Here is a 12,838-nt window from a genome sequence, read left to right on the forward strand (position 1 = left end):
GTGTGTTAGTCTTTGAGTATGTGAGTCTGTGTCAGTATGTGTGTCTATATGTGTGTGTGTCTGTGTGTATGTGAATCTGTGAGTGAGTGTCTGTGTGTTTGTATATGTGTGTGTGTGTGGCACATGTGAATGAGTCAGATACTAATTATAAATCACTTCCAGAAAAGTATTTTAATTTGGTTAATTAAAAATGATAAAAGAAATTACAGCTGAGGAGGGAAGATGGATTTTGAGATCAAAAGTATTTTTGAACCTTTATTTTACAGTGGGATATGAGGAGTACGGTAAGGATCATTATTTGCCCAGCTTCCTGCTTTAAATTGGGTTCCAACCCCAGATTAATTATCCAATTTTAAATGATCAGAAAAATATTTAAAACTAAAATTCCAGTTGTTGAAATATTTTGTCTAAATCCGGGAGTGAGAGTCTCACGCATCACATTCCCAGAACTGGGTCCGACAGGAGACTGCTGGAAATGGAGAAATTGAGTCAGAGTCAGAGATGCCTGGGGAGCGCTTCTGATCAAATATCCACCAGCTCCCCAGGGTTTAAATCTCCAGTGGATTGAGCCCAAATTCCAGCAGTTTCTGTTTCTGTTCCAAATGGAAACTGGTTGCTGTTTTCTCCCACTGGAGTCTGGCCGTTTCCAGCTTGTTCAGTAGCATGTCCAGGCTGTCCTGTATCAGGAGGAGAAGGAAAGAGGTTAATGCGTCTCACTGTTCACAGACTCCACAGCACCCTGGACAAGAAAATAACATTTAATCAGCTGCTCTTTGAGCTGGGGGTTTCATCGATTTGCAGACTGTGAGGAAGAAGAGGATCCTGAGGAGGCCGAGAGTTCCATCATGATAAGAACATGTTTGGGTAAACTTTAAAGAAGGATTGGGTGTACTGGAGGATTATTATTTTACTCACTGAATGATCTGGAATGTGCTGCCTGAAAGAGCAATGGAAGCAGATTAAATAGTAACTTTCAAAAGGCAATTGGATAAATACTCACTATAAATACCACCTTCTTAATTCCAATTCTCTTCCCGCACCTAGTGGTTCACTAAGGCAGACTTCCGTTTGCTTCCATAGTTAGTTATTCCTGGAACAGGTCGCTAGTCTGTCACCAGAGGACTATTGCTTGAGGGACACCACTCCGCATCAAGCATGGCTGACCAGGAATATCTCTCCCTCTTCTGCCAGCCATTGGAGTATTGGGAGGATTTCTAGGTTGACACTGAACTTGTTTGGCCGCATTATGAACGCACCTTCCTTAGCCATCAAGTCCTGGGGTGGGACTCAAACCTGGAGCTTCTGGCTCAGAGACAGAGATGATAGCCACTGCACCACAAGACCTCCATACACCTCTTAAGAGCAATAAGTACTGGCCTTACCAGTGATACCTATATCCCATGATTGAACACTAAAATGTAGTCACCATAGTCCCAGATAACCATAGGCTACTCTCCCCTTTGAGGGGGAGAGCTGACTGGTGGTGGTTTTAACCTGAGGATAACCTCAGCTGGTACGAGAATTGAACCCGTACTGTTGATGTCTTTGCATCATGAACCAGCCGTCCAAGCCCACCGAACTAACCATCTCCCCAAACACTAAAATACTTGAAAATTTCAGAACCAAAGGGGAAGAGCAGGTGTATGGGACTAACTGTCTAATTAACTAATAGCTCTTTCAAAGTGCCAGACACACATGATGGGCCAAAAGGCCTCCTTCTGTGAGATTCTAAGGTCGGTGCGATGTATCTTGAATGTAGCACACTGAGGAAGCAGAGAGGAGGAAGAGTTTATAGGGTGGGGAATTCAGGGGCAATGTTTCATTGAATGACTATTGGGTTGCTCTTATTGCCCCTTACAACAGAGAGAAATGTCAAGATAGAAACTTTAGATTATGCAAGATTTTGATCGGGTAGATGCAGAGAAGATTTTTCCTGCTATGAGGGAATCCAAAACATAGGGCCATAAATAAAAGATAGTCCCTACTAAATCCGATAAGGAATTCAGAAGAAACTTCTTTACCCAGAGTGAGAATGTGGAGTGGTTGAGATGATATTTAAGCGGAACCTAGATAAACACATTAGGGAGAAGGGAATAACAGGATATACTGACAAGGTAAGATGATGTAGGGGTAAGAAGAGGTCCCTCATGCAATGAATGGTCTGTTTCTGTATTAAGTATCTAAGAAGTTGCCGCTCTTGCTGTCTCATACATTGAACTTCCCAACCTCATTCTGCTTGTGTTTAAAGCTCTGTTATAGAGACAGAAAGCAACAGACTGAAATACTTGGCTTTCTGTAGATTCTTTCAGAATCTCAGGATATCCCAAATCACTATACTGCCAATCAAATACTTTAGAATTTTAGTTATTTGCAATGTCAGACATTCACCAGCCAACTTACACATAGCAAAATCCCACAAATTGTAACGGCCAGATAATCAGTTTTTAATCTCATTAATTGAGAGATAGATTTGTGGCGACACAGTGGTTAACACTGCTGCCTCACAGCACCAGGGACCCAGGTTCAATTCCCGGCTTGGGTCACTGTCTGTGCGGAGTCTGCACATTCTCCCCGTGTCAGCATGGCTTTCCACCGAGTGCACCGGTTTCCTCCCACACTCCAAAGATGTGCAGGTTAGGTTGATTGGCCATGGTAAATTGCCCCTTGGTGTCAGGGGAATTAGCAGGGTAAATACGTGGGGTTACAGGGATAGGGCCTGGGTGGGATTGTTGTCGGTGCAGGCTCGATGGACCAAATGGCCTCCTTCTGCACTGTAGGGATTCTGTGATTCTATAAATAATGACCAGGACATCAGGGAGAACTCTCTTTCTAAATAGTGTCGGAGAGCAGACGTGATCTCACTTGAACAACTCATCTGAAAGACAGCATTTTTGACAGTGCAGCACTCCCTCAGACTGCACTGGAGGGTCATTAAGGGCAGTGGCACAGTGGTTAACACTGCTGCCTTACAGCACCAGGGACCCAGGTTCGATTCCCAGCTTGAGTCACTGTCTCTGTGGAGTCTGCACCTTCTCCCCGTGTCTGCGTGGGTTTCCTCCGGGTGCTCCGGTTTCCTCCCACAGTCCGAAAGATGTGCTGGTTAGGTGCATTGACCTGAATAGACACTGGAATGTGGTGACTAGGGGATTTTCACAGTAACTTCATTGCAGTGTTAATGTAAGCCTACTTGTGACACTGATAAATAAACTATAACTTTTCTGGATTATGTGCTCAAGTTTCTGGAGTGGAAATTGAACCTTAATCTTTTGGTGGCAGTGTTTCCACTGAGCCTGAGACACTTTATCAATGCATCTTAACTGTATCTGAGACAAGGGGCTCCTACAATACTCCCCACAGACCCGACAGTGTTACCTACATGGAGGATGACCTCGTACTCAGTTTCCATGTTGTCTATCTTGCTCTGGAGCTCCTTGATGGTGGAATCTTTCTCCTTGATGATCTGTAGCTTCTCCTCCTGAGTTCTTGCTAACTGTTGCTGACATGATTCTGGCAGTAAAGCAAATCACAGAATGAGTCCCTATGTGTGACCTTCAACTCCGCACTCCTCCTCCTTACTAAACCAAACGCCAGCAAAGCCCCACTGCACAATCAGCACGGCAATATCCAGCCAGAACCCAGCACAGCTCCACACAGGCCTGGCACAGCGATTCCACACCATTCCACACCCAAGCTGAGTATAAGTGTGATTAGTTTATACTCCACATGTTCATTCATTTGGACACATACACTACATTATAGTTAGTCACACTGCAATCAGACACAGACAATGTACATTCAAAAGTAAAGTTAAAGTTTATTTATGAGTCACAAGTAAGGCTTACATTAACACTGCAATGAAGTTACTGTGAAATTCCATTAGTTGCCACACTCTGGCGCCTGTTCGGGTACACTGAGGAAGAATTTAACAGGGCCAATGCACCTAACCAGCACATCTTTCGGACTGCGGGAGGAAACCAGAGCACCCGGAGGAAACCCGCGTAGACATGGGGAGAATGTGCACTCCACACAGACAGTGACCCAAGCTGGGAATCGAACCCTCCCTGGCGCTATGAAGCAGCAGTGCTAACCACTGTGCCACCTAGTCACACTCATACATACTACACACCACACAAGCTCCAACCATTCATTCTCATGCCCTCAGTGCTGTCACTGGTCTGCAGTATGTTATGTTTGTTGTGATATTAACCGGCACTCACTGAGTTCTTGCTGCAGGCGACTGACCTCAATCTCCAGCTGATGGACTCGGAGGTCCATGTCAGAGCGCATTGTCTTGTATTGACGGGTCATATCTGGGGTTCGGAGAGAATGAGGGCGGTTACACAATGCAGGAACTGTTTACAGCTCTTATTTCACATTGGACCGATTTCCACTTCCCCTGACTCCCCCAAGGTCACATCAGTATCAATCTCCACCAGACCCTGGTTTTGTCTCCAGGCACAGGAATTCCTCTATATGATATACTAATGCAGCTCTTAATCGGAAATAGTTAGTGACTCTCTACAGCAGCACACAGGATAAACTTTTATATTGGGAGGGGGAGCAGAGAGGGGGAGTAAAGCTGTAGCTCCTGGCAGAGACTAGGACATTGTGCTCTGCTCTCTCTCCCTCCTGCTATCCAAGCCTGGTCTTAAACTAATGAAACACTTGATCTAATGCAGCAACTGAAAGCATTTTTGAAACCTTCAGAAGGACCTGACAATAGATCGAGGCTGATTCTTAACTCTGAAACCACTAGGAATATGAAAGGTTGGATATCCAGATGTACAGTAGTGAATTCATCACCCTCCCAACTGCATAAATGATCCATTGGATGTATTAGTTCAATAATCAATTTCAATTAACAAAGTAACTAATCACCTGAAATTCTTGTTCCCATTACCTGCCCCTGAGATGCCACCTCAGGCTGAGGTTCGAATGATGGCTTTTATCTCACCCAGGTAGACATTTTTCATTTCTGAGCCTATATTTTACATTGGGCTATTCAGCATTGGAAAGTTTCATACCTGAGCTGGATCATCACTTCATTTGACAATCAAACATGCAGGAACCACTGAACCTAAAGGGGAACCATACCTTAGTTAACTTAGAAAATACCTGTTCCAACCTGGAGGCACCCCATTCAACCTGGGGAGCTCCCGCTTCCCCAGAGAATCTTCCCCCACACCCTTAACACAGAGAAACCCTTTCACCCAAGGAATGCCCTCTCTATCTAATCCAGTGTACTGAGGTTTTGTTGCTCTGTACCATTGCTCCAGCTGAGATTCTCTAATGTAGCGCAGACCATTCAGCGTCACCCAGCTCCTGACCTCATTACAGCTTTGGTTCAAACATGGATTAAAGAGCTGAACTTAAAAGCTGAAGTGAGAGCAACTGCCCTTGATATCAAGGCAGCATTTGACCAAGTACTCGGTCAAAAGCTCTAGCAAAGCTCGAGTCCATGGGAATCAGGGGAAAACTCTCCGCTGGTTGGAGTCATACCCGGCACAAAGGAAGATGTTTGTGGTAGTTGGAGGTTAATCATCTCAGCTCCAGGACATCACTGCAGGAGTCCCTCAGGGTAGTGTCCTAGGCCCAACCATCTTCAGCTGCTTCATCAATGGCCTTCCTTCCATCATAAGGTCTGAAGTGGGGGTGATTGCTGATGATTGCACAATGTTCAGCACTGTTTTTAACTCCTCAGATTATGAAGAGGCAATATGCAGGAAGACTTGGACAATATATGGGCTTGGACCGATAAGTGGCAGGGACCATTCACGCCACACAGGTTCCAGGCAATGATCATTTACGACAAGAGAAAATCTAATAATCATTCCATGACATTCAATGATATCACCGCAGCTGAATCATAGAATCCTACAGTGCAGAAGGAGGCCATTCAGCCCATCGAGTCTGCAACGACCACAATCCCACCTAGGCCCTATCCCCGCAACGCCACACATTTACCCTAGCTAGTCCCCCTGACACTAATGGTCAATTTAGAATGACCAATCCACTTAACCTGCACATCTCTGGACTGTGGGAGGAAACCGGAGCACCCGGAGGAAACCCATGCAGACACGGGGAGAATGTGCAAACTCCACACAGACAGTGACCCAAGCCGGGAATCAAACCCGGGTCCCTGGCGCTGTGAGGCATCAGTGCTAATCACTGTGCCACCTTGCCGCCCCCACTATCAATATCCTTCACTGTCGTTGAGTCAGAATCCAGGAATTCACTCCCTAACAGCAATGTGAATATACTTACACCTCAGGGACTGCAGCGGGTTCAAGAAGACAGCTCACCGTCATCACCTTCTGAAGGGTAATTAGGGATGGGCAATAAATGCTGGCCAGCCAACAACGTCCACGTCCCGTGAAAGAGTAAAAAAAAAACCAGGGTCAGGTCCCATAACTGTCATGCTCCATAGAGGCTTTTCCTCATTAGCCTATCAGAGTTGTCCCTATCCCACTCTACTTGATGGTCTGTTGCTAAATTCAGGGGGAGGCGATGGCCTAGTGGTATTATCGCCTGACTATTAATCCAGAAACTCAGCTAATGTTCTGGGGACCCGGGTTCGAATCCCGCCACGGCAGATGGTGGAATTCCAATTCAATAAAGAAAATCTGGAATTAAGAATCTACAGATGACCATGAAACCATTGTCAATTGTCAGGAAAAACCCATCTGGTCCTTTAGGGAAGGAAATCTGCCGTCCTTACCTGGTCTGGCCTACATGTGACTCCAGAGCCACAGCAATGTGGTTGATTCTCAACTACCTTTGGACAACTAGGGATGGGCAATAAATGCTGGCCAGCCAGCGACGCCCATGTCCCATGAATGAATTTTTAAAAACTCAGCTACAGCTCCCGCTTACCTGAATGTACTGCCTTCTTAGCATCTTGTTCCTCATTCAAATCATTCTTGAGAACTTGCAGCTTTGCCTTCCATTCCTCTTTAACCAGTAAAGCCTGTCTTGCGATATCCCTCCGCAGAACTGGTATTTAAGGATTAAAAAATCATTCAGAACCTATAATCCAACTGACACTTTCTACTCACCAGGTAAGACAGACTAATGCTTTCAGTCACTAGTGTCGGCATTTCCAAAAGCATGCACAATACAGGTTAGCGCCAAAGCGAAACCTCCTCACTGTCCCCATCAAACACTCCCAGCACAGGTACAGGACAGGGTTAGATACAGAGTAAAGCTCCCTCTACACTGTCCCCCATCAAACACTCCCAGGACAGGTACAGCACAGGGTTAGATACAGAGTAAAGCTCCCTCTACACTGTCCCCACCAAACACTCCCAGAACAGGAACAGCACGGGGTTAGATACAGAGTAAAGCTCCCTCTACACTGTCTCCATCAAACACTCCCAGGACAGGTACAGCACAGGTTGGATACAGAGTAAAGCTTCCTCTACACTGTCCCCATCAAACACTGATGTGGAGATGCCGGTGTTGGACTGGGGTGAACACAGTAAGAGTTTTAACAACACTAGGTTAAAGTCCAACAGGTTTATTTGGTAGCAAATACCATAAGCTTTCGGAGTGCTGCTCCTTCGTCAGATGGGACCCCATCAAACACTCCCAGGACAGGTACAGCACGGAGTTAGATACAGAGTAAAGCTCCCTCTACACTGTCCCCACCAAACACTCCCAGAACAGGAACAGCACGGGGTTAGATACAGAGTAAAGCTCCCTCTACACTGTCTCCATCAAACACTCCCAGGACAGGTACAGCACGGGGTTAGATACAGAGTAAAGCTCCCTCTACACTGTCCCCACCAAACACTCCCAGAACAGGAACAGCACGGGGTTAGATACAGAGTAAAGCTCCCTCTACACTGTCTCCATCAAACACTCCCAGGACAGGTACAGCACAGGTTGGATACAGAGTAAAGCTTCCTCTACACTGTCCCCATCAAACACTGATGTGGAGATGCCGGTGTTGGACTGGGGTGAACACAGTAAGAGTTTTAACAACACTAGGTTAAAGTCCAACAGGTTTATTTGGTAGCAAATACCATAAGCTTTCGGAGTGCTGCTCCTTCGTCAGATGGGACCCCATCAAACACTCCCAGGACAGGTACAGCACGGAGTTAGATACAGAGTAAAGCTCCCTCTACACTGTCCACATCAAACACTCCCAGAACAGGTGCAGCACGGGGTTAGATACAGAGTAAAGCTCCCTCTACACTGTCTCCATCAAACACTCCCAGAACAGGTGCAGCACGGGGTTAGATACAGAGTAAAGCTCCCTCTACACTGGAGTGTTTTAAAGGCGTCGATGGTAGCCATGATGTGGGGATGCCGGCGTTGGACTGGGGTAAGCACAGTAAGAAGTCTCACAACATCAGGTTAAAGTCCAACAGGCTTATTTGATAGCACAAGCTTTTGGAGCGTTGCTAGCATTCCAACCATTATCTTGTAAATTGTGTCTGTGTCTATGTATGCCCTGTTTGTGAACACAACTCTTCACTCACCTGAGGAAGGAGCAACGCTCCGAAAGCTTGTGCTACCAAATAAATCTGTTGGACTTTAACCTGGTGTTGTGAGACTTCTTACTGTGTTTTAAAGGAACAGAGAAGCTAATTTCATGTTTTGTATTTTAATGCGGATCTCTTCTCTTTATAGCTGCATTAGAAAGCTGCGCTGAAGCCATTTCTTTGTTTAAAAATCTGAATTTCGAGAAGCTGCACTACTGGGATGTGGCAGCTGGGGGTGACGGTGAACTGCAGAAAGACAGTCAGTGGAGCCAACAATAGGGGTTATGTGGAATTGCAAGTCCTTTTTTCCAGCCTCATCAAAACCATTTACCCGTTCATCCCTTCAGCCCGACAAATAGAAATGAGAGACAAACCTGATTTCAAGTTTTAGATCTCGAATATTCTCTCTTACCCAACTGATCTTTCAGTGATTCCACTTGATGAACTGTCCTCTTGTATTTCTCCTCAATGCTGGCTCCTGTAACATGAGAAACAGTGACGGGGATACAGGAGAGAGGCCAAAGGTTGTGGTGAGAGGGTAGAGAGAGAGAGAGAGAGAAAGAGACAGAGGGAGAGGTAAGAAACAGAAAGGGGAAAAGAGACGGGAGAGAGAGAGGGAAAGAGACAGAGAGATTTTCTTGATAAAATTGCAAATCAGTTGATTTATTCTGAGCCTCCCTTGGCTGTGCCAACAATGGGTCCCACAGAGACTCTATCACTCAGGCAATAGTTAAACAGAATCTATGGAATCAAAACCACCACCCTCCCCTGTACTGGTGTTTGTTCTCCATACCTCCCTCCTCCCATTCTAAATACTTCCCACGCTGTCCAAGTGAGCTCGATTCTTTTCTACTTGTGTGTGCTTTGAGACTCTCCCTACATCCTGTAATACTCTTAATGTGGAGATGCCGGCGTTGGACTGGGGTAAACACAGTAAGAAGTTTAACAACACCAGGTTAAAGTCCAACAGGTTTATTTGGTAGCAAAAGCCACACAAGCTTTCGGAGCTCTAAGCCCCTTCTTCAGGTGAGTGGGAATTCTGTTCACAAACAGAGACAAACAGTAGTGCTCTGTTTGTGAACAGAATTCCCACTCACCTGAAGAAGGGGCTTAGAGCTCCGAAAGCTTGTGTGGCTTTTGCTACCAAATAAACCTGTTGGACTTTAACCTGGTGTTGTTAAACTTCTTACTGTACTCTCTTAAGCCAGTTCATGTGGTAGCAGGTTTCACATTGTCATCATTATCTGTAAAAAAAAGTCCTAAATTCATTATGTGATCAAATTCCCTTCCTAAATCTCTCTGACTCGCTACTTATCTCTGCTTTAAGGCATTCTGTACAATTTACTTTTTTGATCAACCTTTTGATAAGCCGCCGTAATATCTCTATTTGATAACGTAGCTCCGAAAAGCTTTGGGAGGTTTTATTAGACTTTAGGTGCTATATAAATGCAAGTTGTTGTTAATTTGTTAACGACTGATTTATATTTTTGCGCCCTTATTTTGGACTCATTCACGAGTGGATGCACCCACCCCATCGAACCCTTGGATAAATGTAAAGATCTCTCTCCGACCTCCTTTTCTAGAGGAAGGAGCCCCACCTATTCCGTCTTTTCCTGACAGTCACATCCTCTCCATTTATTGTTAACATTTTTTTGCAAATCTTTGCATTTTCTGCAGCATTGCGGTATCCTATTTGTAGCGAAGAAAAGGAACTGTGCACAGTGCTCGTGATCTAAGCAAGGTTTGAAATGAATTGACTATCAGTTCCCTGTCTGACCCCTCTCTGGCTATGAAGCCACCATTTAGCTTTCACACTGTGATGCCACCCGCTGTCTGTCTGGGAGCCGACTGCTTGTCCCCAGACTCTGGAGATTCTGTGATGGGGGAAGGGTGGAAGAAGGAACAAAGTAACTGAGTGGATTTCGTGTTCTGAATACTGAGCTCGGCTCCATCGCATTGTAGCCACAGTTCCTCTGTGGATTCTGCTACACTTGTAGCTCTTGCGTGGGTTTCTTGACATCGAGTCTGTCTGGCAGCCTGCGGGACATGGCAGTGTACACTGCTGATGATGTGGAGATGCCGGCGTTGGACTGGGGTAAGCACAGTAAGAAGTCTCACAACACCAGGTTAAAGTCCAAAAATAAACCTGTTGGACTTTAACCTGGTGTTGTGAGACTTCTTACTGTACACTGCTGATGTCAGCCTGCGGGACATGACTGTGTACACTGCTGATTACAGTAAGAGTTTTAACAACACCAGGTTAAAGTCCAACAGGTTTATTTGGTAGCAAATGCCATTAGCTTTCGGAGCGCTCCTCCTTCGTCAGATGGAGTGGAAATCTCCACTCTGATGCCAGGCTGCGGGACATGGCTGTGTCTCCACATCATCTACACTGCTGATGTCAGGCTGCCAATTGCCAAAATAGATCCTCAGTGATATTTACGAATGAATTGCTGTCAGGTAAATATAGTGATGTGTTTTAAAAATATTTTTATTGTCAGGGCGTGGGCAGCCCTGGGCAATCCCAGCCTTTATTACTCATAGAAACATAGATAATAGGTGCAGGAGTGGCCATTCGGCCCTTCGAGTCTGTACCACCATTCAATATGATCACTGTTGATCATGCACTTTCAGTATCCCACTCTCTCTTTCTCTCCAGACCCCTTGATCCCTTTAGCCACAAGAGCCACGTCCAGCTCCCTCTTGAACATATCTAACAAACTGACCCCAACAGCTTTCTGTGGTAGAGAATTCCACAGGTTCACAACTCTCTGAGTGAAGAAGATCTTCCTCATCTCAGTCCTGAATTGCTTACGCCTTATCCTTAGACTGCGACTCCTGGTTCTGCACTTCCCAAACATGGGGAACATTCTTCCCACATCTAACCTGTCCAGTTCCATCACTGACACACATTAATATTTATGGGTGGATTAATGCTTATGGTCCTAGATTAACACAATTGACAGGCAGCAAGTGGCCAGCTGGTTTATCAAACGTTGCCCACATCATCATCGCTGGTGAGACACTTTCTACCGCCCCCCCCCCCGTTCTCCTACCTCTCCCTCCCCACACTCAGATGTTCTGCGACCCCCACCCCCCCTCCCCCCCCAAAACCCCAGTGAGGCAACAAAATGGAGATGAAACCCTCTGGACCAATAAGGACATAAGACTCTGTGATTCCTCTCCAACCTCCTCAAGGTGATCAAGGTTGGTGACCTGGTATTGTTGATCAGCGCACTGGAATGTGCTTGTGAGGAACGAACCAAACTCACCGAGCTGGATGTTGACATTTATTCAGCTCTTCACTCACCTTCTGCTCCTTTCTTCACTTTTTTCGCCTTCCCTTTATTCTTGGGCGGCATTTTCCTCTGAAACTGCAAAGAAACAACAGAAACATATCTGACTGGGGAAAAGGCTGGAAGTGGCAGTGATATTTGTCAGTGTTTTTGTCAGTGTTTGTCAGCTGTAGCACTCGCACCTCTGAGTCAGAAGGTTATGCATTTAAGAGCCACTCCAGAGACAGCTGTCACTCCCAGTGCAGTACTGAGGGAGTGTTACACTGTCGGTGTTGTCGTTCAGATGAAACTCTTAACTCGAGATCCTGTTTGCTCTTTCATGCAAAAATTCCAATGGCACCATTTTGTAGAATAGCTGTGGACTTGTCCCCGGTATCCTGACTAATCTCCATTCCTCCATCATTATCAATAAAACAGATACGGCAGATATGGGGGTGGTATGGTGACACAGTGGTTAGCACTGCTGCCTCACAGCACCAGGGACCTGGGTTCAATTCCCGGCTTGGGTCACTGTCTGTGTGGTGTTTGCACATTCTCCCCGTGTCTGCGTGGGTTTCCTCCGGGTGCTCCGATTTCCTCCCACAGTCTGAAAGGCGTGCTGATTAGGTGCATTGACCCGAATAGGCGCTGGAGTGTGGCGACTAGGGGAATTTCACAGTAACTTCATTGCAGTGTTAATGTAAGCCCACTTGTGACTAATAAATAAACTTTAACTTTAGATACAAGTTATCTGGACATATCACATTGCTATATGTGGGATCTTGCTATGTGCAAATTGGCTGCTGTGTTTCCAATATTACAACAGCGAATACTCTTCAAAAAACTCCTTTCATTGTAAAGCACTTTGGGATGTCCTGAGATCGTGAAATTTTGATATAAATGCAAGTATGTTTTACTTTGCATCTTGTGTGTGATTTTGCTCTAGTGACCTCCCTCCTGTGCGGACAGGGCTGTTCTCTCCTGGGGTAACAGTGCAGCCACCTCCAGCATCTCAGACAAGTAGCCACGTACCCTTCACATGTGAATGTAGAGACTGATTATTGGCAAGTTGGTAGC

The 12,838-nt window shown here is 45.7% G+C and overlaps 1 protein-coding gene across 1 annotated transcript; it reads right to left on the reverse strand.

The window, feature by feature from the left end:
* Window positions 1-212: 212 nt before the first annotated feature.
* Window positions 213-4,324, reverse strand: drc12 (dynein regulatory complex subunit 12 homolog). The gene is made up of 3 exons (XM_078199219.1): window positions 4,218-4,324; window positions 3,377-3,507; window positions 213-677 (listed from the first exon to the last, which is right to left on the reverse strand). The coding sequence occupies exons 1-3, from the start codon at window positions 4,306-4,308 to the stop codon at window positions 549-551; spliced, it is 351 nt and encodes a 116-aa protein (XP_078055345.1). The 5' UTR covers window positions 4,309-4,324; the 3' UTR covers window positions 213-548.
* Window positions 4,325-12,838: the final 8,514 nt, after the last annotated feature.

The sequence above is a fragment of the Mustelus asterias genome, chromosome 27 (assembly GCF_964213995.1).
Source record: "Mustelus asterias chromosome 27, sMusAst1.hap1.1, whole genome shotgun sequence".
In the NCBI taxonomy this organism is placed as follows: domain Eukaryota; kingdom Metazoa; phylum Chordata; class Chondrichthyes; order Carcharhiniformes; family Triakidae; genus Mustelus; species Mustelus asterias.

What these genes read in the sequence shown, in the direction of transcription:
- drc12 (XM_078199219.1), bottom strand. Translation starts at nt 4,308, where the DNA reads ATGACCCGTCAATACAAGACAATGCGCTCTGACATGGACCTCCGAGTC. An exon ending in TCGCCTGCAGCAAGAACTCA is followed by an intron (nt 3,508 to 4,217) that starts GTGAGTGCCGGT and finishes CTTTACTGCCAG; the next exon opens with AATCATGTCAGCAACAGTTA. An exon ending in AGTACGAGGTCATCCTCCAT is followed by an intron (nt 678 to 3,376) that starts GTAGGTAACACT and finishes CTCCTGATACAG; the next exon opens with GACAGCCTGGACATGCTACT.